The sequence below is a fragment of the Suricata suricatta genome, chromosome 15 (genome assembly GCF_006229205.1).
Source record: "Suricata suricatta isolate VVHF042 chromosome 15, meerkat_22Aug2017_6uvM2_HiC, whole genome shotgun sequence".
Lineage (NCBI taxonomy): Eukaryota > Metazoa > Chordata > Mammalia > Carnivora > Herpestidae > Suricata > Suricata suricatta.
The window spans coordinates 53,742,858-53,770,025 of record NC_043714.1 but is presented as its reverse complement, the minus strand read 5'-3'; the positions used below and the strand labels follow the sequence as shown (position 1 = coordinate 53,770,025).

General features: G+C 34.9%; 1 protein-coding gene across 3 annotated transcripts in view; it reads left to right on the top strand.

Annotated features, from left to right (window-relative positions):
• CSMD3 (CUB and Sushi multiple domains 3) overlaps window positions 1-27,168 on the top strand; it is a 1,185,533-nt gene that overhangs the window by 574,881 nt on the left and 583,484 nt on the right. For all 3 annotated transcript variants that reach the window (XM_029923716.1, XM_029923715.1, XM_029923714.1), the window contains one exon: window positions 19,781-19,884. In XM_029923716.1, coding sequence (XP_029779576.1) covers window positions 19,781-19,884 — 104 coding nt within the window. The remainder of the gene's footprint in view (window positions 1-19,780; window positions 19,885-27,168) is intronic.

The following is a 27,168-nucleotide window of genomic DNA, read 5'->3' as shown; positions in this document are numbered from 1 at the left end:
CCCAACAGCTCCCATATTCTGAACAAAGACTCCAGAAGACATTACTATAGACATTTGGAGGCAAATAAATATGGTGATAGTCAACAGACAACAGAAAGGACAAGAATCATTTGTAGGAAATCTTAGGAAATCTGGATGGCGCACTGACAGTATCTGCTACAGTTGAGGAGGAGCTAATGGGAGCTAGCCTCAGGCAGCAGACCAGGACAAAACCAAGCCAAGCTGCTAATCCTACCAAGTCATAATTCAGAAAGAGCCCAGGAGTAAGGTACAAATCTTGGTATAAAGCATTAGGTTGGAAACCAGGGAAATCAACTAGAAGATTCCTCAAGCCTGGAAAGGTGTCTGGGTTTACAATTTGTAGGGTATCCTAGCCTTGGAAGTAAGATAGCTATCAAAGGCAATGACCTTTATTTTCCCTCCTCATGACTGAATCATACCTGTATAGGACTTGCCAACGATTGTGTCATGTCAAATGGTTTATTTAGTTGAAATATTTTATTTAAAATGAACTATTCAGTGCAGTCACAGTGGTTAGTTGTCTATAAATAAATATCATTAAGTAAAAAACAAAACTAAATATTCTAAAATGTGAAAAGGACTATCCTTGGATAGAGGACCACAGTTAATTTTTTCCTCTTTAATTTCAAGCTAACAAAACATTCTGTCAAATTTCAAACAGTTGTATGTTATATTTTATAATAAGATATAGGGTAACCAATAACAAATTAGTAAAGTGAAAAAGAATGAATACTTATTGAATAATTGACATTATTGACTGCTCCCTGTTTCTTGAAACTCTCTTCCCTTGGATTCCTAATGCTTTGACTTCCTGCATGTTCCCCTTCTCAATTTTTTCCTGGTATTCATCTTTCTGCCATTTCCTTAAAATTCAGTTTCCTCCATGTTCTGAATTTAAGTATTTTTTTCATTCTGTATTCTTTTCTTCCTTCACAAGTCTAAATACAATGTCCAATGGATTTATTATAGCTCATTAGTATGCCTTAAAGTTGCTTAACTCTCTCTCATCCAAGTTTTTTTATGGATTCTCAACCAACTTCCCAACTATTGAATCTTTCTCTCATTTTCATGCCTACCCCAAGCCTATCAACAAATCCACTGTGAAATTGTATTCTAAAATGAAATGTTATCTCCTTTCTTGGTAAAATATTTTAATAGATCTATAAAGCTTCATAGATAAATCCATCAACAACCTGAACTTCTCTCAGATCTCAAGGCCCATGACCTACACTTTACTTTACACCAAAGCATTATCAGAACTCTCTAGTTTGGGGGACATACTGTTGTCTATATTTCCCTACTCTGTTTGCACCTCTCTTGACTCCTCACCCAGTTTATTCCTGGCCATTCTTTAGGCCTCAACTCATGTTTCACTGTTCATGGAACCCTTTTCTGCCCTCCCACCTAGATTGATTTAGGATCCTACTCTGCATACTGGTTCACCAGTTGTCATATTATATTGCAATTATCTGTTTGCTCATCTGTTTTCCTTAGTGTCACACATAGTAACAAAAACCACTTTTGAATCTTTTCATACTTCTAATATGATAGTGTTGTGTAAAAGCTATTCAAATGAATATTTATTGAAAGAACTGATTAAATATTTCCAGGTAAAAATCTCACTGGTTTATTTACATTTGTTAGCTCTTCTAAGGAATTTCTCTGAATCTTTAGGGAAAAAAAGGAGGCAAAGTTTGCAAAATATGAAATTGTTTTATTTAGATTATTTTTTCACCCCTCCTCTCACTGCTAACTGTTGGGCATCCCTAACACTTTAACCTCAATATTATAATTGTTTCTGAGTGATATGCATAATTAGAGCTGTACTACATGATAATTAAGGTTAAATATTAAGTGATTCACATAAATAGTGACAATTCATGTACTTGATGCAGCCAAGTAAAGTCTGTTGGGGGTTGGCATAGAAGAAAATAAGAAACTGGACAAAGAAATCCTTAATTAAAAGTACCAGGATATACAGACTTAGTGAGGATTAGGTTTGACTTCCAAAGACAGAAAACCAACAAGAGAGGCTTCAACGAGATAGGTATGTGGTCTATAACCTCTGATGATTCTGCCCCAGGAATCCCTCAGGGATTTAGGCTCATTACCACTCTACCAATCACAGGGTACGGCCATTGCCCTCAAGTCCCAGTATTGGGTCTCAGGCTCCACGATGGTGTCTCACACATTCCAGGAAGCAAGTGATAAGGAAGAAGGAGGGCAAAAGACAATTGCAGGCTGTGTCTTAAGTTTCTCGAATCTGTACCCCACCAACACACACACATACACACGCGCAAACATATTTCTACCATAATTTAGTAACATGATTATACTCAGCTATAAAAAAACATAGTACAGTCTTTATTTAGGGTAACTTGGTACCAGCTAGAAATACTACTACAAAGGAAGAGGGATAATAGAATGTTTGGCAAAGGTGTGATTCTTCTCTGTTATAAAACTGGTATGTTAGGCACTATTCTAAGCTCTATTTATATATCATCTCACTTAACCCTCCCAGTAACTGTATGAGGTAGTTGCTATTAGTATGTCTATTTTATATGTCCCAAAACAAGTTTAGAGAACTTAAGTTACTTGTCTAAATTTGAAGAAGAGTGAGTGGCCACAGTAAGGAGTAAGTACAAGAGTTATGATGAATAAGTAATATGATGGTGATGATTCTATTGCTGCTGTAGCAAATTACCATAAACTTTGTGGCTTAGAACAACACGTATTTGTCGTCTTATAGTTCTGTGGGTCAATGGTCCAGTACAGGTCTCATTGCAATAAAATTAAAGTGTCAGCCAGCTATGCTTCTGTCTGGATGCTCTTAGGGAAGAATGTTTCCTATTTATTTATGTTGGAAGAATTCAATTCCTTGTGGTTATATGGTCAAGGTGCCCAGTTTTTTGCTTGTTTGTTTTTTGTTTTGTTTTTGGCTGACCCTCAGCTGAGAGACATTCCCTGCTGCCTTCTTCCATCTTCAAATTCAGCAAAGGTGGTCTAGTCCTTCTGACATCACATTTTTCTGGCACACTCTTCTTCCTGCTTCCTCTATTTTTAAGGACATGTGTGATTAGATTGGGCCCACCTGGGTCATCTAGGATAAAGTTTCTATCTCAGAGTCCTTAACCTTAATCACATCTGCAAGTTCCTTTTTAAGATGTAAAGTGATTGATTCACAAACGTCCTGGATTACTGCGTGGAGGCCATTATTCTGTCTACCACAGGTGGAACGAAGAAGGGCAAAGAAATTGCAAGAGCAGAGGGCTTTTAAAGGGTGGTGTCTTCACCCAGCAAAAGAGACCTCCCCTGGTTAATATTCAAGATGTAGGAAAGTGGTAAAGGCAAACTTTGAAATCTTTGAATTACGTCCTCCTCTGTCTCTTTTTCTTCCCAGAGATATCCCTTTACTATAGACAGATTTAAATAGCTTTCAATTGTTTTAAAATTATGTGCCATTCCTATTTCACACCTTTCACTGTCTTTCCTTAGCAGGGGATTATACCAGGATTATAGGAAGTAGGGAATAGAAACATTGATGTACATCTTCAGTTGTTAGTGTAGAAAAGTGTGGTGTGTACCCAGCTACTGAGGTAATTTTGAGACATAGTATTTTATTCCAGCAAAGTATTCCTTTCCTGCTTCTGAACCTCATCTGACCATCATGGTCTTTAATGGTGAAAAACTCAGGCAGAAAAGGAGAAGGCAGTAAAATAGAAAATAAGTAAAGAAGAATCTTTTCTGTGAAAGAGACATTAATACATATTTAAATGAAACCACATACTTGTAGCATATGTTCCTTAAAGGGCCAACCCTTTAAATATCCTTCATCTCTTGTTAGAGTTACGGAACAAACAGTATTCTTCCAGGATAACAAGAAAGGGAGGGATGGTTATGAGTGAGCATGGGAACAGCACTGACAACAACAGGCACTTGCTGTTACATAGCTGGTGCAAATAACTATTTGAGAAGCAAATACTGTTTGCAATTTCACAGTATAAAAATTATCTATGATGAATTATAAAAAATATTTTCTTATTTAAGTGAAGTAATTTTTATTTATAAGTTACTGTAGGCAAGACACTGTACTGGCTTAAAAACACTTAACCTGAGTCTATTCATTGCTTATGAGTGAATTTTGATAACTTTTTAAAAAAGTAATAGTATCACATAGGTTTTAAGACCATATCCCCTTTTTAGTTGCATAAGTTATAACTGTTTAAAATTTGTTTTTCTCGTTACAACCGTCATTTTCCTGATGTATATTTTTGTAAATGAAGGCATGAAGAAGTAAAAAGAAACAGAACATAAAATGTCTCTTCTTTGAATAGGCTATATATTTATTCTATGAAGCATTATATTTCTCTTATTGCTAAAATAATATATTAATAACTCATTTCTTTGTCACATGCCTTTTAGTTAATTCCATAATTATATGGCCAGTATTATAGATTGCATTTTTGCTAAAGTTAGGGGTAGCTTCATTTTAACATTTAACATTTAACATTTTAACATTTAAATGTTGGGGCGCCTGGGTGGCTCAGTCAGTTGAGCGTCCGATTCCAGCTCAGGTCATGTTCTCACAGTCTGTGGGTTCGAGTCCCACGTCAGGCTCTGTGCTGGCAGCTCAGAGCCTGGAACCTGCTTTCGATTCTGTGTGTTCCTCTCTCTCTGCCCCTCCCCTGCTCATGATCTGTCTCTCAAAAATAAATAATGTTAAAAAAAATTGAATGTTAACATTTAACATTTTCAAATTAGCTTGAAAACTGAAGCAATGCACTGTTTGTTTGTTTATATGGGAAGTTGATATTTCCACTAACAGTCATTGACTTTCAGTATTTTAGTTCCCTGGATAGTAAAATAAAAAGTATACTGCCCTTCTCACAGGGCCCTTGGAAGGACTATGAGGTAATACATGCAATACACTTAGAACAGTCTGGAATAAAGTATATATGACATGTGAATAGTAACATCCCTACTACTACTACTACTGCAAACAGTAGTCACACCACCACCGCCCCACCCCTCTGGACTCCCAGTGTGCTGAGGCATAATGTCTCTACCACCAGGGTTTGAGCTCAGCTTCCTGCTGTGCAGACAACACATGCTCTCACACATTTCAGAACTTGGAATATCCTTGCGGAGACTCCCTGCTGCTATTAGTCATCAGAAGCCATCGGCAGATGTTTCTAAGAATTCAGAATAGAAGTCTGCCAAGAGGGACTGAAAAAGGAACTGGAGAGAGCAGCAAGCTTTTGCTTTCTCCTCCTGAGAGATTTTACTGCAGAGGAGAAGGTTATCTTAATGACATCCCGAGTTACAAGAATCACAGTTACCATTCTGGGACACGGTTTCCTGCCCCAGCAGCCCAGCACCTCAACAGAAGCTGCAGCTGGGTAGTGAGGACGGAAAAGGAGTGTGATATTTTTCCTGTGTATCCCATACTGGCTCTTCTTAGCATTAGAGGTTGGTTAGCTTCTGGAAATGTTTAACCAATGTGGAGGAGAGCCACTTGGATGATCTGGTTGTCCTCCGACATGCGGAGTCACATAGGATACACATATCATTGAAGTGTAGGATTCTGTGTAATGTCTTTGCTCTGTATTACAGTATCTTGCTTGAATTTCAGGCCCCTCCTGACCTAACTGTATAACCACTCACATTGTACAATACCGGGGGCGAAAATAGAAGGGAGGCAGTGGTGGCTGTGTTTTATTATTTTTCTTTTTCCTATGGGGACCTCTTCCATATCCTCTTTTTAAACTCTCTGTCTGTGATGATCTCTACCATACATGGAGTGATCAGATAAGCACCAATATTATAAATTCTAAACTTGGCTTAGGGAAGTCTACATTTTGATTGATTAGAAAGCTGGTCTACAAGACTTTTAAAAAATGTAATTTGCTGCCTTTTTTTTTTTTTTTTTTTGCTTCCAGCCAGGGATTTAAACAGAAAATAAAAAAGTAAACACAGAAATTGTTACAATTTGAAAGAAACATTCTAAGTAGAATGAAAGCGATTCTGTTTAGACTTATCAGTAGTGAAAGCTGTTCAGAGCAGGTGAGATTTTAAGCCAGTATCAGAGGACAAGAGATTAGCAATGCAAAAAAGAGTTTCTGGGGCAGAGTTAAAATTGCCCGCAGTGGTGGCTCAGTTGGTTAAGCATCTACTTCAGCTCAGGTCATGAGCTCAGGGTTCATGAAATCAAATCCTGCATCAGGCTCTTTGCTGTCAGCACAGATCGCATTTTGGATCCTTTGTCCCTCTCTTTTGGCCTGTCCCCTGAGCTCTCTCCCTCTCTCTCTCATAAATAAACCATTAAGAAATAAATAAAATAACAAAATAATAAAATAAGATAAAACAAAATCTGCTTGCTAAGGTCCATGAGACTCTGCTGTCTCCTAGAGTTAGGACAGTCCTGTGGCATGGTGGGTAAGAGGATGATTGAAGGACCAGAGGCTGCAGAGCTAAATAAAGCCTACATCGCACAGGGCATTCTGGGATCTATCCAGAAATATAATGAGAAGAATGACCTAACCAGTTGTTCTCTTACTTCATTCAGATTCCTCTCAAATGTCACATTCTATCCTCCTCTGTCACTGACCATTTCTATTACTCTCTGTCTCCATGCTTTATTTTTCTCTATAGCATACTCTGTAGCATACTACTTATGAGTATTTGAAGATCTTATATGACATTGTATTGTATGATACTTTTCTATCTGTTGTGTATTTCCCCAAAGAAGGGAAGAAAGTTTGTTTATATCACCAGCCGGAGAAAAGAATGTGGTAAAGAATGGTTTCTAAGTAGTTATAGAATGAATTAAGTAAATTAAGAGATTTTAGGTAGAAGACTTACATTATCTGATTGTCACTGCAACGTTCACAATTTAAAATAGAGGCTTATTAACTGAAGTGCAGTTTTCAAAATCGGAAAGAATAATGTAACTACCTCTCCTCACGTCTATCCCAACCTCTTCCCACAAAGAATATTCATTAGTGGACCAGGATTCTTTCTCCTGGGATAGCTGTGTCAAGCAATGGATTCAGTGTCAAATCATTCCTATTGTACCCTAACTTCTTGGACTTCTACCTAAATTGCTTTCTTGGGAAGATAATTTGGGAGGTAAACAAAATTTTCAATAGATATTAACTGATAAATATCCATTAGTCAATGACTACAAGAAATCAAATAAAAAGGTATCAACAAAGACTATGAATGAATTGGTATCATAATGAAAAATGATAAAAATAAACTGAGGACAAGAATTAAAATCCACTCTTTGGTTCATTATATATATGTGTATACTATCTGATTTTTCACAATCATGTTTGTATGTTTAATAATTTTGAACTAATATAATTTTTAAATAAAGCTTTAAGTCAAATATCATCTGTAAAAATAGATATAAAGAAATGGAAAGATAGACACTCTAGATCAAGTTGGCCTGATTATTAATAATAGACAAAATCAGCAAAATAGTCCTTTTTGCAAAAGTCATTTTAATGAGCCCCATTTATATTTATATTCAAAAAATTTTCTGTATGTACAACCTAACATACATAAATTCTTGATGAATATCCTCCTAAAACAAGTAACATTTGCAAGTATTTTCTTTAAAATCTTAAGTTGAAGTTGATAATTGACATGCACTATGAAATTTATATCCTCTAGTAGCTCAGCATAAATGAATGACAGAAAAGAACCAACAATTTTGCCTGTTGTGTTTTAGATTTAACATTTGATGCATTTTTTCATTTTTATGTTGCTTTATCCCTTTGGTGGAACATTTGTAATGCCATATTTAATCTGTCATTGTTACATACCAGCAAACCCCTAAAGGGGAAGAACAGTGTAGAGATACAAAAGGCATAAAAAATAAAACAAAGCCAAAGCTTTTATCATTCCATCAATATCTTCCTGCATCTCCAGACTCCGCCCTCCCCAGGCCTGTCCCTAAGATATGAGTCCTTGTAAAAACCGAAACTACTAACTGATGCTGGCAGCAAAGTGGAGGGAACTAAAGAATTCCCTAGGCTGGCACTTCTCATTTTTGAATGGTCTAGTCCAGAGGCTTAGAATATATCTTCCATAACAAAATATCCAAGTATAATACTACAATGTATAATCTTTTTAGAATATGAATGATTAATACTTTCCTCTAAAATGAGTTGCTTTGAAATGAATACACGTTGGATTTGCATGTATCATATTTAAAACTTTTATGATGTTTATCTCTTTAAAAAATTACCTTTGTATATTTCCTTTCCACAATGATCAGAAAATTCAAGTGAATACTAGTTATTGAACGTTAATTTTCCATATACACATATAATACTTATCACATACAGTACGTATCACAAAAATAGCCACATTTTAGGATTATTCTAAAATACATATTTTTAAAACAAATGCTCTGCATATTCTACTTTGTCAAAATTAAATTTTATACCCAATAAAATTTGATTAGATAGTCCTGTGAAACATAGATTTTTGTGTGGCTTTTCAATAGAACTTTTTTTTTCTCTTTAAAGTTTGTTATCTTTTTTCAGTAATCTCTGTACTCAACATGGGGCTCAAACTCATGACCTGGAAATCAGGAGTCGCATGCTTTTCCGACTGAGCCAGCCAGGCACCCCATCGAATAGTGCTTTTATATATATATAAAAAGGAAAGGGAAAAATTACTATAATTATTTTTATTTGGGGTAAAGAAATCCAGATGGAGTCTATTCTCAACACCTCCTTTTATATCCAAGTTTAAGTCTTGATTTAACTCTGCCCTGCTCTTCTTCAAATTCAGATTGTTTCTGCTGCCAAAGTGAGCATAAGAAAAGCAATTACCACCTACTCAGCTCTTTACTCAAAACTCATTATTTGCTGCTCCTCATTAAGATAAAGTTCAAAGTCCTCAACATGAAGGGATCCCTACCTGCATCTTTAGCTTTCTTTCTCATTACTTCCTGTTTTACAGTTGATAGTACAGAAACAAGAGTATTTTTTCCCCATTGTGACATTTTTCATCCTCTCCCCTAGAAAGTTCTTACCCAGTTCTCATCTTTACTTTACTTTGCACGGCCTGGGGATTTCTTCTTTGAGGAACTCTTTGCACTTTTCTTTCCAGTTGGATTGGATGGTTCTCCTCTCTGCTCCTATGTGATCCTGTGTGTCTATATCCCAAAACACAGAAGATAAGGTTTATCTTCTTTATGTCTTGTCTCCTCATTGGACTGTGATTGCCACAGTCTGAAAGTATATGAAAAAAGAGGTGATTTAATTAACTGTCAAATTGATTATGTAACTTTGTGTATTTTATGCTTATGCATATATTATGCATTCTGGATTTCTTTACCTGGTAGCCAAAGTCCTTATTAATATCAGAATATTATTGTAATTATAATTCTGAAACAAACAATGTAGAAAAAGCTACTTCCAGGAAAGATAAATTTCTAGTGGCATGGAGTTTGGGGAAGGCACTCTTCTCTTTCAATTATAGTGGAGTTTTCAAAAAAAGAACTTCATTTTCAAGATCCATAATGAACAGATTTCAACATCTATTTTTATGATGATTAGCTTATCATAGTTAATAACTGCCATCTATGATCTACTCTGTATCAAGCACAGTGGGTTTTTTTTTTCCAACTTTAAAAAAAATTTTATGTTTATTTATTATTGGTACAGAGAGAAACAGAACATGAGTGAGGGAAGGGCAGAGAGAGAGAGAGAGAGAGAGAGAGAGAGAGAGAGAGAGAGACAGAATCTGAAACAGTCTCCAGGCTCTGAGCTGTCTACACAGAGCCTGATGTAGGTCTCAAACCCAAAAACTGTGAGATCATGATGTGAGCTGAAGTTGGCACTTAACCAACTGAGTCACTCTGCACCCCATTATCAACTTTGTTTAATGTAATGCTTACTTCAGCTTAGGAAGTATGAATTATGAACCTCTTTTATAGATACAGAGACTTTCCCCAAATAATATAGCATTCTCTGACAGAGATGAGATTTAAACTCTAGGCATTGTCTGTGCCTTTCGCTGTATTATCCTGTCTTGCTAATGAGTACAGCTTGGTATTAATATCAAACCATCATGAATTTGTATAATTTAAACATCATCAAATATTCATTTGAATGTTAGGCTGATTATATTGGTACAAATATTTTATACAATGGTCAGCAACTAGAGAAAGATTGAGAAATTTCACCAGCCTTCAGCTTTATTTTGATCCAAAGACAATGCCAGACTTTATCATGGAATATAAACTAGCTTATACTGATCTATGCTTTTTATATTCTTTCTTCAAGGAATTGACATAATATTTATTAGTTCTTAGATTTCAGAAATTATCCTCTCTTGCATCACTGTAAAAGACATAGGCTATATGCCTGACATCAAAGAACATATTTACAAATTGTGTTATTATTATATCAGATATTTGGCAGACAGACAGTATCTAAATTGTAGAATTTCCCTATGCAAATGAAGAATACTGTAATGTTTAAACGCATGGATGCGGCATTAGGCCAAACTGCTTCTGACTTTTGGGAGGATATTTTTCTATTGGTTGCTACTGCTCTTGAACTTCGGTGTCATTTTTTATTACAACCACTATTGTGGTTCTGTTGATTTAGCCACCCTCTCTGCCACCCTCTCTGCCAGAAGAGCTGGGAAAGCTGAGATCTCATACCTGTACTCTAAATGCAATTAGTGACAGAGAATATAATATCTAATTCTATTGGGAACTGTGTTGTTCCTCCTACCAAGATTCCTAATTCTTTGAACACGAGGTAGATATTAGGGTGCTGAATGGCCAAACTAATGTGCAGATATACACTACACAAACTTTTAGGATTAAAATACAGCAATACATATGTGGTAGTGAGCCTAATGACTCACACAATACAAATATTTGCTACTTTTTAAATTTCATAAGTAACAGATATAAAGCATATAAGTTAGTGGGAATTCCACATGACCTTATGACATGTAATAGTGAAGTCATGGTTTTAAACCTCTGTGAATGATAAAGAGAATAAAAATTATGAGACATAAGTTATATACCATTTCTGTCAAAGTATCTTATTAAAACCCATATCTTAAGCCTTATAGGAAATAGATCTACTAGGTATTTAATATTTAATGCTATTTACAGATTTCTCACTTCTGGAAAGCAAAGTTAAAATACATGAGACTATTCTTAATCAGCTACATGAGTAGCTTAAATGTTTTTAACATAACTCTCACTAAGCAGCACTTTGTAATCCATTTGGAATCACTACAAATGGAAGTCAAGAGAGTGGTTTATTTGGTTAAAATAAATCAAGACAATTATAGATAATTTCTATGGTTTCGGGACATATTTTACTATCACACCTTTTTTTTTATCAGTCCTATGAGTTAAATGCAGTGTTATTTCCAACCCACAAGTAATTAGGAACAAATAAGAGAGCCAAATGTATGAAATTTCTTTCTCTAAAAATTTGCATGGTATTCTTTCAATTTCCCTACTACCAACTAAACATGTAAAGAGTACATTCATGTTACACTGATGGGTATTTGTTGATTTTTTACTAACTTTTCATTTCATTTCCACATTAAACAAAAATAAAGGGATAATAAATGGCTATTTGTCAACTCCATATTAAAGGACAATAAAAAGAAAATATTACATCAGAATCCTGATGTTACTTATTATATTCTTGTGTAATTCTTGTATATTCTTGTTGTTTTTTCCAAATTATTTTTATACTTTCTAATTTTTTTCTTTTGGAAATGTTTCAATGTATTTTTTGAGTTTTACTATAATTTTTATTCATGTTAATGTATCTAGTTTTTTATAGTTATTTATACAGTAAAAAAAACTAATTTTGCCTGTATAAATTTTACTTCAAAAGGACTATTCTAAATGCATTTTATAAATTCATTTATAAATTTTATAAAATGCATTTATAAATTCAGACCATTCCAGCTTCTTAGTGATTGAGTGTCATTGAAACTATTCAAGAATTACAAGTGTCTAAAATTTCAAGTGACAGCTCAGTGGTTAAGTGCTTATCTGAAAGTATATGGACTAGTTAGTAATTAGTTCATCACTTAATTTAAAATGAAGTAGGGTTTTCATTGTTACATATATACATCCATGAATCTCAGTTTCAATTCAGGCAAAATAAAATCTACCATTAAATGGGTGTCCAAATCCTTTAGCACATGATTATACAATAATGACTATCAAGGGTTTGGCATATAATTAACAATCAAACAATCAGTCATTTATTAGATACCTAATTTGTCTCTAGTAGCCAATTAGGTTTTTAAAGCGATAAAAAGGAGGCATTTCCTAATTTGAAGTGTGTTGTGAAATGGTTTTGGGGTAAAGTGGATCATGGGATTTCTTCTTTTGATAGGATGACAGATGAGGTACTCTGAGAGGTCCTCCCACTGAAAAACAAGGAAACCATTTTTCAGTGCATTTCTGGTTTGCAAAGAAAGCAAACATTATATATATATATGTATATATATATACACACACGCACATATGCCTATAAATATAAAATATATAAATATATATCAATATAAACTTTATAAATATAAATATGTAAACACATAATGACATAATGAAAAGAACGTGAGCTGGAACGAAAATAGATAAAATGAGAAGAAAGCTTGGTTTTCCTTGGATCAGATGGCAATAAGTCTCTGGAATGAGAAGACCAAATCTGGGGACTAGCCAGCCTCCCTGGATTAATAGGTAAAGAACTTAAACTTGAAATTTAGCATTTAGTTAAAACCCTCAGAGGATATAAAAATGACACCAGCTTGGTAGTAACTCTTGGATCCAATTAGCATAAAATGAATAAAGTTATGTCCAATTTAGGGTCTCAGGATTCTCAAAGCTTAAACTCAAATAAATATGGTTTTACTATTAAATATAACCAAATACACAGAGAAGCAAGCTACTATGAATGAGTCACTAGAAATAACGAACAGCGTTTTTTGAGGGAAATGAGGACATTTGAAAACCCTCCAGTACATGGCAGAACTTAGAAAAGTACATGCATGTGCAGGACAAGGCACATGTTCAGAAAAGACCTCCTGCTTTCACCACTGGCTAATTGATTGGCTAAGTGTTAAGCAGCAAGTGAAGGTTAAAGCAGAACTATAAATGGTCTGGCTAAGTACTAAAGAACTGTCCCAGCACTGAGCCCAGCTTCAAAGACAGGAGGAGAAGTTGCTATGGTCTGAACATTGTTTCTGAATTCATGTGTTAAAATCTTAATGCCCAATATAATGATACTAGGAGGTGGGCTTTGGGAAGTGCTTAGGTCTGCAGAATGGAGCCATTATGATGGGATTGGTGCTTGTATAATAAAAGAGGAGTTACAGCTCTCAAGACCTTCTGTTTTACCAGGTTACAGGAAAAAAAAAAAAAAGAAAAAAATTCCCATGTGTGAGGACTCTTGCTTTCACCAGATGCTGAATCAGCCAGCATTTTGATCATAGACTTGCAGCATCAGGAACTGTGAGAATAAATTTTTGTTGTTTATAAGCTATCCAGTTTATGGTATTTTGTTATAACATTTCCCAAATACTAAAACTATTATATTTTAAGCCACTTGTTTTTTTTTAAAAAGTCCAGGCAAAATATTTATGAATACAAGTTAAGCTTTGAACAATAAAGAACAGCAAATCCTGGAGAAGGGAGAGTTTCTGAGTTCCAGAATTACTGCATCATAATACTCAAATATCCAGTTTTCAGCAACAACAAAATAATCACAAAGCATATGCAACAAATCCACAGGAAAGTATGACCAAAGGAACAAAAGAAATTGACAGAAACTATCTCTACAGAACTTTCATCACTGAATGTATTAAACAAAGATTTTCTAATAACTATATTAATTATTCTCAGAGAGCATGGACAAAGAATTAAAAGGAACCACAAGATAATATAGGAATCAAATGAGAATATCATTAAGGAGATGTACATTATAAAAATAATTCAAATAAAAATACTGAGTCTTGAAAATAACTGAACTAAAAGACTAGAGAAGTTCAATAGTAGATTTGATTAGGCAGAAGACAGAATTAGTAAACTTGAATATAGACAATTGAAATTATCAAGCCTGAAGAATAAAAGGGAGAAAAATTAAAAAAAGATGCATGAAAACAAAATGAAAGGACATAAGAAACCTATAGGATATGAACAAGTGGGCCAACAAATGTATTAAAGAGTCCTAGAAGGAGAAGACAGAGAAAGTGCACAAGGGATATATCAAGCAATCATGGTCAAAACTTTTCCAAATTTGAGAAATACATAAATCAACACATTCAAAAGGTTCAATAAACTCCAAGAGTTCCCTACCTGGACACATCATAGTCCAATTGCTGCAAGGTGTAGACAAAGAGAGTCTTGAAAGCATTAGGAAAGATGTCACTGGTCATGTGCAAGAAATCCTAAATATATTACCAGCTGATTTTAAATAAGAAAAAGACATGTAATCCAGAAAGCAGTAGAAGGACATATTCACAGGGTGATAGAAATAGGGGTCAAGCAAGAATATTGTAACTGTCAAAACTTTCCTTGAAGAATGCATGAAAACATGCATTGGTGAACTCAAGATATTCCCAGAAAAATAAAAGCTAAAGAACTCAGAAACAAGTCCCCACATCTATGATCAATTAATTTATATAGGTACCAAGACCATCCAATGAGGAAAGAATTATTGCTTTAACAAATGGTGCTAGAAACATTGGATAGCCACATACAAATTACTGAAATTGGATCTTGTACAATGTAGAAAAATTAACTCAAAATAGATCAAAGACCTCTGTTTAAAGGCTTAAACTATAAATTTTTAGAAGGAAGTATATAGGAATATTTTCCAAATAGATTTGACAAAGGTTTCTTAAATATGACACCAAAAGCATAATCAACAAAACAACCAAAGATAAATTGTATTTAGTTACATTAAAAACTTTTGAGCATCAAAGGACACTATCATTAGAGTCAAAAGACACCCACACAATGGGAGAAATTATTTGTAAATCATATCTGTTAAGAATCTAATATTGAATATATATAAAGAGGTTTTACAACTTAGCAACAATAAAACAACCTAATTAAAAATAGGTAAAAAACTTGAATAGCCAGTTTCCCAAAGAAGATATACAATGGCCAATAAATACATGAAAAGATATTGAACATTGTTAATTATTATATAAATGGAACCAAACCACAAGTAGATGCCACTTCACACCTACTAGGATGACTATAATCAAAACAAAAAATAACAACTAGTGAGAATGTGGAAAATTTGGAACCCTTGTGTGTTGCTGGTGGTACTTTAAAATGATGTGGTGACTCTAGAAAACAGTTTGGCAGTTCCTCAAAAAATTAAACATAAAATTAATATATGACCCAGAATTCCACTCTCAGATATATACCCCACTAATTGAAAACAAAGACTGAAGCATTTACTTGTGTACCAATCTTCATAGCAGCAGTATTCACAATAGGCAAAAGATAGACATATCCCAAGTGTCAACTAACAGAGTAATGGTTAAAATAAAAATAAGCTATATAAATACAATGGAATATTATTCAGCCATAAATAAGGAACAAATTTGCTATAATATGGAAGAATGTCAACGACCTTATGCTAAGTGAAATAAACCAGATACAGAAAGACAGCTATTGTGTAATTATACTTACAAAAAATACTTCTAATAGGCAAATTTTTAGAGACAGAAAGTATGTTAGAAATTACCATGCGCTGGGGAAAAGGGAAAACGGGGAGTTATTGCTTAATAGTAATAGGGTTTTGGTTTGATGTGATGAAATTTTTTTGGAAACAAACAGTGGTAATGGTTGCACAATATTATGAACATAATGTCACCAAATTGTACTCTTAAAAAATGGTTGCTGCCTCCGCCAACCCTCTGCCAGGATCGCGTACAGTGGGGGCTGGTTTTTTTTTTTGGTGCCACCAGGGGATTCATGCTGCCCAGTGGTTATATATGGAGTGAGAGTTTTTCTCTCTGTCCTGGGTTAGAAGTTCCAAAATCTAAAAGGAACTCACCAAACTCCACACCCAAAAATATGAATTATCCAGTGAAGAAATGGGCAGAAGACATGAACAGACACTTCTCCAAAGAGGACATCCAGATGGCCAACAGGCACATGAAATGATGCTCAGCATCACTCATCATTGGGGAAATACAAATCAAAACCACACTGAGATACCACCTCACACCAGGCAGAGTGGCTAAAATGAGCAAATCAAGAGACTACAGATGCTGGTGAGGGTGTGGAGAAACGGACACCCTCCTACACTGTTGGTGGAAATGTAAACTGTTGCATCCACTCTGGAAAACAGTGTGGAGGTTCCTCAAAAAACTATTTATAGAACTCCCTTATGACCCAGCAATAGCACTGCTAGGGATTTATCCAAGGGATACAGAAGTGCTGACGCATAGGAGCACATGTACCCCAATATTCATAGCGGCACTTTCTACAATAGCCAAATCATGGAAAGAGCCTAAATGTCCATCACCTGATGAATGGGTCAAGAAGATGTGGCATACACACACACACACACACACACACACACACACACACACACACACACACACAAAATGGAGTATTACATGGCAATGAAAAAGAATGAAATATAGCCATTTGTAGGAAAGTGGATGGACCTTGAGGGTGTCATGCTAAGCAAAAAAGTCAGGCGGAGAAGGACAGATACCATATGTTTGCACTCATAGGTCTAACAGGAGAAACCCAACAGAGGACCATACAGAGGAGAAAGGGGAAAGAGAGTTGGGGAGAGAGACGGACACAAATCATGAGAGACTCTTGAATGCTGAAAATGAACCGAGGGCTAAAGGGGGATGGGGAGGGGGGGAAGGGGTTGATGGTCATGGAGGGGGGCACTTATGGGGAGAAGCACTGAGTGTTATATGGAAATTAATTTGACAATAAACTATTATTTTAAAAAAGAAACAAAGAATAAACAAGAATCAAAATTGTTGCTTACAGAAGACATGAAAATAATTTAGAAATAATAAATAATAGGGAATATAAGAAAGTCTTATCAAGTTGCCCAAACATGAGCTCAGTAAGCAAAAATAAATTTCATTTCCGTAAACAGAGCAAATATTTAGGATATTTCTATATATAAAATAACAAAAAAGTTTTCAAAATGTGTATAGAAAAATAGAGTGTCTGACTCATTAGATAGAGTGTTATTTTATATCAATAACAGTTAAGCCAATTTATGTTGGTTCAGGGACACACAATCTGACCAAAAGAATAGAATCTAGAGCTCTCAAACCAATATCCTCATATCTAGACTCTTGATATATGTCAGACTCTGCCATGCAGACCACAGGGGAAAAGAGGTCTATTTATTCAATTAAAATTATTGAGACAATGGTTTTTCCTATTAGAGTTAAAAAATGAAAGGAATCTTGTGCTATTACTATTGTATATGTACCTACTTCATGCTTTTTATAAAAGTTAATTCTCCCAAAATAAAGATTTGAAGAAAATATCTTTATGACCTTAGATTGTAGGCAATGCAAAAATGTTACTTATAAAATAATAGATTAAACATCCTACTTTTTAAAAAATATAGTTTATTGTCAAGTTGATTTCCATATAACACACAGTGCTCATCCCAACAAGTGCCCTCCTCCGTGCCTATCACCCATTTTCCCCTCTCCCCCACCCCCCATCAACCCTCAGTTTGTTCTCATTAATTAAGAGTCTCTTATGGTTTGCCTCCCTCCTTCTCTGTAACTATTTTTTGCCCTTCCCCTCCCCCATGGTCTTCTGTTAAGTTTCTCCTGATCCACATATGAATGAAAACATATGGTATCTGTTAAAAGTCCTACTTTGGTAGAATTAGTAATTTCTTCTTATCAAAAGATTTAACAAAGAAAGTAAAAAAGCAAGCTATGAACTTGAAGAAGATATCACAACGCACATAGCATGTAATAGATTAGTATCCAGTATATATGAAGCTGATGTTGTCAACTAGTGAGTCAGACTCTCGTGAATAAATCACAGAAGGAAGACATTGAACTTAGGTCTCTGTGAGACAGGGCAGGGCCTAGGTAAAAAACATCCATTGCAAGCAACCTCATCTGCTCACTTCAGGGTCTCTAAATATTATTCTTTTCTGTGTCTGCTATAAATGAAACATGTTAGGAATCAGTGACGTAAGGAAGTACTGCAATCAGTAACAAGCAGTTCAAGTGAAAATAGCCAAAATACAAAGAGTCATGTCACAGAAAAGGAAACATAGATGATAAATATATTAAAATATATCATTTAATTGCTAGTGAAGAAAACACAAAAGATCACTTTTAAATTCTCTAGATTGATAGAAATAATGAAACTTGATGTATATGAATTGGGAGCGTTTAAATTGGTAAAATGGCTTTGAAAAACCTTATGGTACAGTATTATGAAATTGAATTTTTGCTTTATTATTATCCAGGAATTACACTTACAAGCATATTACCTAGAGATAGATTTTTGAACCTATTTGAAACAATAGAAATTGTTTTATAATGTTTATAACCATGTTGCTTATAATAGCAAAAAATGAAAAGCAACCTAAATCTCTATTGACAGGCAATTATTAAGTGAGAATATTTATATGTAACTCAGAGTACAACAGGAAAACATTTTTTAGCAACATCCGTATAAAATAAAAAATTCAATGTCTTTACATATTCTATATTTAAATTTGACCAAGATATAAAATCATTAAAAATATCAAGAGACAGGCCTAATCAAAAATACTTTTTTGTGTTTAAAGCTTAAAAAAGCCAGAATATAAAATCTTTTATTTTTTAGAATTTCTTTTTATGATGCCAAGTAACATAGCTATGAAAATTATTAGAGAGATGCCTTTTTCACTTATTCTTTAGTAAAACTGGTGACCTCGGGCATTATTTTTTTAAGCTGGTAATGAATAATACTTTATTATTAATTATTTCTTGCTCAAGGCATGATTGTGTACAGAACAGTGTTTATGTAATTTCTTCCTGCACTTATTTTTAATAGTTAGTATTTAATATTATATTAGGTTCCTAATTTAAGAATTACAGTTTTATTAAATATGAATTTTATATGGTAAAATTCATAAGTAATATATGAATGCGTGAGTATATTTTAGTTAGAAATAATACTAAATTACTTGTGGTATAATTTGTTTCTAGTTTTGTTAGAATGTCATAATATATTTGAGGGATTCTGTTACCAAAGGATACACAAAAATAAATCTGATACCTTTAAAATCTGGTGATCTAGATTCAAATTTAGCTCTCACATTTTAAAGCTTTACTATTTAATGGAAATAGCACACTCTGTGTTTTTTCGTTAGCTTTATAAAAATATATGCAAATGTATGGAAAATGACTCTCCACCTACATGTACTTTTTATAAAGGCTTCTCAAAGTAGATTTGCATTAATCATGCTTCAAATAGGAATGTTCTATAAACAGAAGCCATGCCATTTCATTGAAAAATTATTCCAGAAGGTACAATACGGCAAATAAAAATCATGAAAATTGTAATGATTGAACTTTAGGAAGAGTCTGACATGATTAGTTGCCAAGATACTAAATTTTTATAGATAAATATAATGTCTCATATGCATTTCAAATGCCCTTTTGCCATTGATTTCTTTTTGTTTTTATTAAATAGTATGACACAGTTGAAAGGCTTATTTCTGTTTATTGCTAGGTTATACAGATAAATTTTGAAGAATTCGATCTGGAGATTGGCTATGATACCCTGACAATTGGTGACGGGGGCGAAGTTGGAGACCCGAGGACAGTGCTCCAAGTGTAAGTACTCAGTGTTTCATTCTTGACTTTGCCTATCAGGTCTTTATTACATTTTACCCTCTTTTGGTCCCTCCCAATGCTAGAACAGAAGAAGCATAGTAACTTGGTTATTATAATCAACCTACATGTATTATTTTTATTAGTTCTTCTTCAGTGAGGTTTAAGGTACTTGATCTAAACAGAATTTTTTTAGAATTCATTGCCAGTGACATGTAACAAATGGAAGCTTCTAGTGAAAATGCAGAAGTAGTTGATTAGACCTTATTTTGGAAAATATCCTTCCCACTACTGAATTTAAAAATGGAATGAAAAAATAAGCATTAAAGACTAAAACTATGATCATATATTGAAAAAAATGAAATGTTGGGAACTTATTGCCCAATCCTTGGGCTATTCACACCAATTCTGATAGTGGCATGAAAAATGTTTTGGGGGCACTATATTTTCTCTATTGTGAACCTCAAAAGAATAGGATACACTTTCTCTCAGAATTCTTTTTATAACTGTTGATTTTCAGCTCAGGCTTTCTCACCCAATGGAATTCCCTATACCATCAAATCAAAGTTCACACTGAGTATTTCATCTCCAGTGGGAATAAAAATTAACGCTTCATTCTGTGAGCATTACCTTTTAGAATGTTGAATCAATAGATCTAAATTGGTCCCCTCGTGTGGGACAGCCAGGAAAGAGAAAAAAATACACTATGTTTAAATAACCCTAAGACTGCTAGAGTAGTGTGCATGCATGCATGCACAAGCACACCCACACCCACACACACTATTCAGATCCAGACCTTCTTATAATGTTATATATCTAATATTTTAACAGAATCAAAAGAAATAGGGCAATAACTTTACTACACATGTTTACATACCAATAGGAAAACAAAACACACACACACACCTCTTTTTTTTAAATATACTCATAAATGATCTTTAAAAAGCAAACTCTTCTTGGGGCGCCTAGGTGGCTCAGTCAATTAAGTGACTGACTTTGGCTCAGGTCATGATCTCACAGTTCTTGAGTTCAGGCCCCATGTCAGGCTCTGTGCTGACATCTCAGAGCCTGGAGCCTGCTTCAGATTCTATGTCTCCCTCTCTCTCTGCCCTTCCACTGCTCTCATTCTGTCTCTCTCTCTCTCGCTCAAAAACAAATAAAGATTCTTAAAAATGAAGTCCTCTTTAATCAAGAGAACTTCTGTATAAATCTGGAACCCTGTTCTAGGTGGGGGGAGGGGCGAGGGTTACACCTTTGTCTCCTGACCCCCTCCGTAATAGCTGACGTGTGAACATGCCTGTTCCATCTCTACACACTCCTTAACTCCTTAATTTTCTGCAAACCTACTTTTTAGAGAATTTTGAACCGTCTCTGATTTGACCTCAATGACCTCAAACAAAACAAAACAAAACAAAACCAAAATGAAACCCAAACACCAACCTTCTAAAATTCGGTTAGTGGCTTTGCTCTCCATGTCAGAATTTTCCTTGTCAAGTGTGCATGATGCCCTTATTTCCTTTTACATTGGAAGACAGGGGTGGGGATATTTTAAAATGAATTTTAAAAGTCTGAATCAAATATCAGATGAGGTGCAAAGCCTAGAATATATAAGTGAAAAAAAATTGGCTTACAAGTGGATTTTTGAAGAAGGTAATCCCACAGTTAGCTGGACAACAAAAGGCCCTGTAGAGAACAAATGTGTCAAAAGGAAATGCCTTTATAATCCAAGTAAATAGTCCAGTGCAGATAGCTGTTTATTATACACTAAGATGAATTTCCTTCCATTGCTGGTAAGAAAAAGAAGAAAAGGTTAGCACTGTTTCCTCTTCTTACATTCCTATTGTCATATAGTCCCTTTTCTGTATAGTAGTCCTACTTTATTGTTATATTTCCCTCAGTTTGAGAAAAATTATATTAATTTTGAAAAATTTATGTGATTCCCATTTTTCTTCTGTATTGCTCTGTCTGTAAACAAAAAGTGTTTCTCAAACTTGCTTTTTTCCCTCGGAAACAAAATTACACTTCTCTGAAAGTATAACAGTCGCACCCAGCTCCTGGAGGTGTTCAAATAAAAGTTGGCTGACTAGCTAACAGAGATTTTACAGAGTTGGAATTAGACCAGAAGCTCCCTTGAACTCTAAGACTCTGTAAAAATAGAACTTACTGGATATGTATCCACCAGAGAAGCGGATACCCTGAAGCATATTTCTCAAGGAAGTTAGCTGTCCCAACTTTGGGACCACCCATTTGGGCATGTGCAGGGCCCAGTGTAAGAATGCAAAGGCCAACTCACATGTCAAATGTCTAAATATTAAAAGGTATAAATCAAGCTATATCCCTTAAGTACAATACATTCTATCCTCCACCCTTGATAGTACACTTTTTGGGACTGTGTGATTTTTCCCTGCTGGGACATGAAGTCATCGGCGAACGCATTCCTAGCCCCAGCCTTTAGCTGCCCCCCGCCCTTACCAACCTCAGCTCCATACTTCACCAGGCATGGGAACTCCCCAGCCTAAGCATTCAAACTGCCCATGCCTGGCTGAAAACACTAGGCCCACTAAGCCAGTGGGTGCACATATGGGTCCTGTAATCTGGCCCTGGGAGTAACATATCTTGAAAAAAGACCCATGCATTTCCAGATAGGGAAATCCAGGGTACCAGGTACCAGTGAGCTGTAGAATGGTACTTCTCAAACAAACTGTAAAACAGAAGATTTGTTTTTATTACCCTTCTTCAACTGATACTTTTGTAAAGTAAAAGAAAAATAAAGTTCTAGAAAATTGAAACAAAAACACCTATAGGGACAATCCCATTATTTTTCTATGACAAAATTCACCACACAAATTACTCTTTCAAATTACTCAAGAAGTTTGAAAAAGACTTACTTCCAATTTCTGTTCTAATGATACCATGGGCTGGGAACTGGTCTAGGATCTGGAAGGAGGAGTGGGGGAGGGATGCAGGCACCTGGCAGACACATCCCTGGGTGACAGTTAAGGAAAGGTCAGAAGAAGACCCTCCATGGGGAAGGGAGTAGGAAAGAAGCTGTCTTGTTCAAGTTTAAAAGCAGTATTACCTATGCGGCATGATAAATTGATAAGAATTTATTTAAAGACCCTGGTTGAAAAGAGACCATTTAATTTTATATTTTAAAGTTTATTTATTTTTGAGAGAAAGAGAGAGAAAGAGAGAGTGGGGAAGGAACAGAGAGCACATCCCCAGCAGGCCACAGAAAGGAGCTCAATGTGTGGCCCAGTCCAACATAGGGCCTGGCAAAGTGGGGCTTGATATAAGGGCCCGAACCCATGAACTGTGTGATTATGATTTGAGCCCAAATCAAGAATCCAATGCTTAACCGACCCAAGTGCATCAAGAATTTATTTTAAATATTGCTCTTCTAAGAGTTAAAACGAGGGCAAGGGTGACTCAGTCAGTTTAGCGTCTGACTTCGGCTCAAGGTGTGATCTCAAGGTTAGTGAATTCGAGTCCTGTGTTGGGTCCTGGCTGACAGCTCAGAACCTGGAGCCTGCTTCAAATTCTCTGACTCCCTCCCTCTCTGTCCCTCCCCTGCTCATGTGCTCTCTCTCTTTCTAAAAGATAAACATTTAAAAATATATTTTTAAAGAAAAAATAGTTAAAACTAGTGTCCATCTAGACATCTTATTTGGCAATCTGTTTATGCATCTATGAGCTTCGTTTTGATTTTTAGGTTTGATCCATATGCTAGTAAGTAACTTTTGGCACTAAAATTATTTTCTAAAATAAATTTATTTTAAAAGATTCAATAGCTAAAAGCCAACATAGTAAAAAAAAAAAAAAAAGAAAGAAAAGAAAAGGAAGGAAAGAAAAGAAAACAACAACCATGGAAAATGCATGCATGCATCTAACAGAAAACTATGCATTATCATAATATTTTAAAGTATTTTATAAGAGGATGAATTCCGCTTATATTAATTTTATAACTCCTGATTAATTTAATAAACACAGGATGTATCACTTTGGTAAATGTTTAACCAGATATGGAATATTCCAACCTATTTAGGTCATGGGATTAAATTAAGCATTGGAAATATGTGGTGTTTTGGTTTCTCCTTTTTCTTAATATTTAAGTTCTAAAAAGTTATGTCTATTGTCATATTCTATTCCATATACACATAAATGTGTGTATGCATATATGCGTGTGTATATATATTCAATAAGTCACAACATGTTCAATAGTTACAATAATCCTCCAAAGAAAGAAACTAAGAAAAGTTTTTAAAAATAATTCTTAAAATTTCTTTCTTCAAAGTACAAATCATATAGTTTTTGGAGTACTGTAACTTAAAAATAATGCAAGTATGCTAGATCTCTTCACCTTGAGACTTTGGCTCCAAAGAAATTCCCATGATTAAGTTATCAGCAATAAAATTATTAAGTAATGGAGAATGCGTTCTAATTGGACATAATATGCAATAGAGTTCTCCATAACATTTTATTAGATGAAAATTCCTAAAATAATGCCAATTTAAGTCACAAACCCAAATTCAGAGATTTGTTGGTTCTGTTGTCTGTTGCTCCATAGTCTACTGTCCATTTGTAGAGTTGTCTCTCTATCTCTTATTCATTTTTCTCTACAATGGAATTACTTGGAGGGAATTCTTTTTCCCTCATTTTGAAATAACATTTTTTATTCCTGGCAACTTCATGATGGGTAGTGACAGGAGTCAGAAAAGAACAGAATATAAATTTAGCCAGCTGATAAAAATTCAGGTAAAGGATTTGAACAATCATGGTATTATATTTTAAAGTCTGTTAAAATAACTTTAACTCTCTCCAGATTGTTGTCCATGGGCTTTTTCACACTTAGTGTAAATTCACCTGAGAGTGAAAATGGATGTCATAAACGTAAGAGAACTAACAGTGATGATAAGGTAGTGGCCGGCATTGAATTCACCTCCAATGCTCGTTTCATCTGCACAGAGAAGGAAGGGATGCTGACTATTGTCCACTCTTCTCATCTGTGTAGCATCAAAGATGGTTCGACACTTAATCAAGCCTGTGATTCTCTTTCTTTTTCTTGCCTTTTCTCTCACATGCTTTACCATCTCATTATCGGACCCATGGTGACACTGTAAAGACTTGCAAAGTAAAAGATGAGGAAAAAAGTCTTCTATCCCTGAAAAAACCCTGGAAATCATATGCGTATGCATTGATATTGATTGGATGGCATTGTATTTGAACAAACATCGTAAGGTGAAAAATGCTGTTGTAGATTGTGCTTAATTCTCTTAGTTTGAAATTCTGGTTTCTCCTAAAAAAAAATCAATGTACAATGTAAAATTTCCTTCTCAGATATATGTTGGTATAGACTAGCAGTACTCTTCCCTAGGAACTTTTTTTTAATACACCCCCCCACATTTTTGTTAATATAATTTTAAAATAAATATTTTATTAGTATAATAATATTTTAATAAGTGATATTTACATTAGCTCTCTAGAGAAAATAGGTCTGTTTTGCTAGGCTTATGGAGCATTGTTATTGCTCTCAGTCCATTGATTCATATGTTTCGAAAAGCTGCTTTGTCCAAGTTTTTTTTCTAAACTACTCAGGCATTCAGTCTGTTAAAATCTATGCTCCACTCTTAGTACGAGACTACATATGATATTTGCGTTGAGCAAACTCTTCTACATACAAGGAATTGTCCCTTCCCAACTTCACTTTTGTACTTTTCTCTCTTAATAATGAAAAAAAATCTAAATACCAATAAACATCATGGGCTGATGAAAGAAGGAAATATACTAAATATAGCAGCAAAGTAATATTTTTAAGAGATGACCACAATGTAAATAAAAGGGGCTTAGAGAAGTAATTGACCAGTCAGAAACGTTCTTCACCCGCTATGTTACAGTTATTAAAAAAAAAAAAAAAAAAGAAAGAAAGTCTCTTCTTATTGCTCTTTGCTTTGCACCTCTCCTGGCCCTCCTCCAGCACACACACACACACACACACACACACACACACACACACTTACTCATATGTGTGCTCACCATCATTTTAAGTTCCTTGAGAGCAGTGACTATCATCTTAGGTTTCCCAAAATACCTACCACAGAGCCTCTTATTAGCACAGGTGGGTATTGCATGAATTATAATGGGAGCGGCAAAAGCACTTTCTACCAAGATGCTCACTGAGACTCGTGAGCAGGAAAGATATCTTCGGAGATCTGTAGAACGCTGTGCAGACTGTCTGGATGCCTTATTTCACTCAGGATACTGTCACAAATATGCCACAGATTGGATGGTTTATCAACAACAGAGATTTATTTCTCACAGTTCTGAAAGGTGGAACTCCACCAGTGCCAGGCGATTCACTGGCTGGTGAGGATTCACTTTCTGATTCATAGATGGACATCATTTTACTGTGTCTGTACTTGGCAGAAGGAAGCGGGGATTTCTCTTGGGTCTCTTTTATAGGGGCAGAATTTCATTGATGAGGGCTCATCCGTCCTGACATAATTTCCTTTCAATGTCTCTACCCATAAATACCCTCATACTTGGGGACTAGTTTTCAACATTTGAAGGCGGGGGGATGGGGCACATTCAGGCTCTAGCACTGGGGATTTCAGCAACACTCATGGTACCACATCCTGTGGTCAAGATTTGATGTGTACTCATTAAGATAACTTACTGTTGGGCCAATATATGCCCTTGGAACTTTAGAATTACCTTAGGCCACAGTATGAAAATAACCTCTGTAATATTTAAATTATTAAATACAGACATTGCTCACTTCTTATGATTCTTCATTATTTCTTCACTATGAGCTTAGCTACAGCTTTCTATTATGAAACCCTTGATGATTTTACTAACGTAAAAGTCAGTTTACGACTGTTTGGTTTGTTCTTTGTGTATTTTTTGCATAGATTGAATTATCTAAAATAAAGAAAAAGGGTTTTTGTACTATGGTAGACATTTAAAAAGTTGTGAAAAAAACATTGGAACAAAGTATAGGAAGGATATCTAAATAAGCTAGATTTCCTCCCACAAATAGTAACTATTATAAGAAGCATACCTTGCTAGACTGCTCAATATATAAATGAAGTATTGCATACATAGTTCAGTCCTAAGATGGATGTGCTGAGGCCTTGATCTTCAAATTCTCTTTCCTAAAAACAAATGTCGTACAGAAATCTTTCTGTATATGTAATAAGAACTGTGACAGACCTGCTTATTCACCTTACGCTTTTGGAGTAACCAATAATTAGAATTTCTGAAGCCTAATTCGTAAATGAAATAAATACC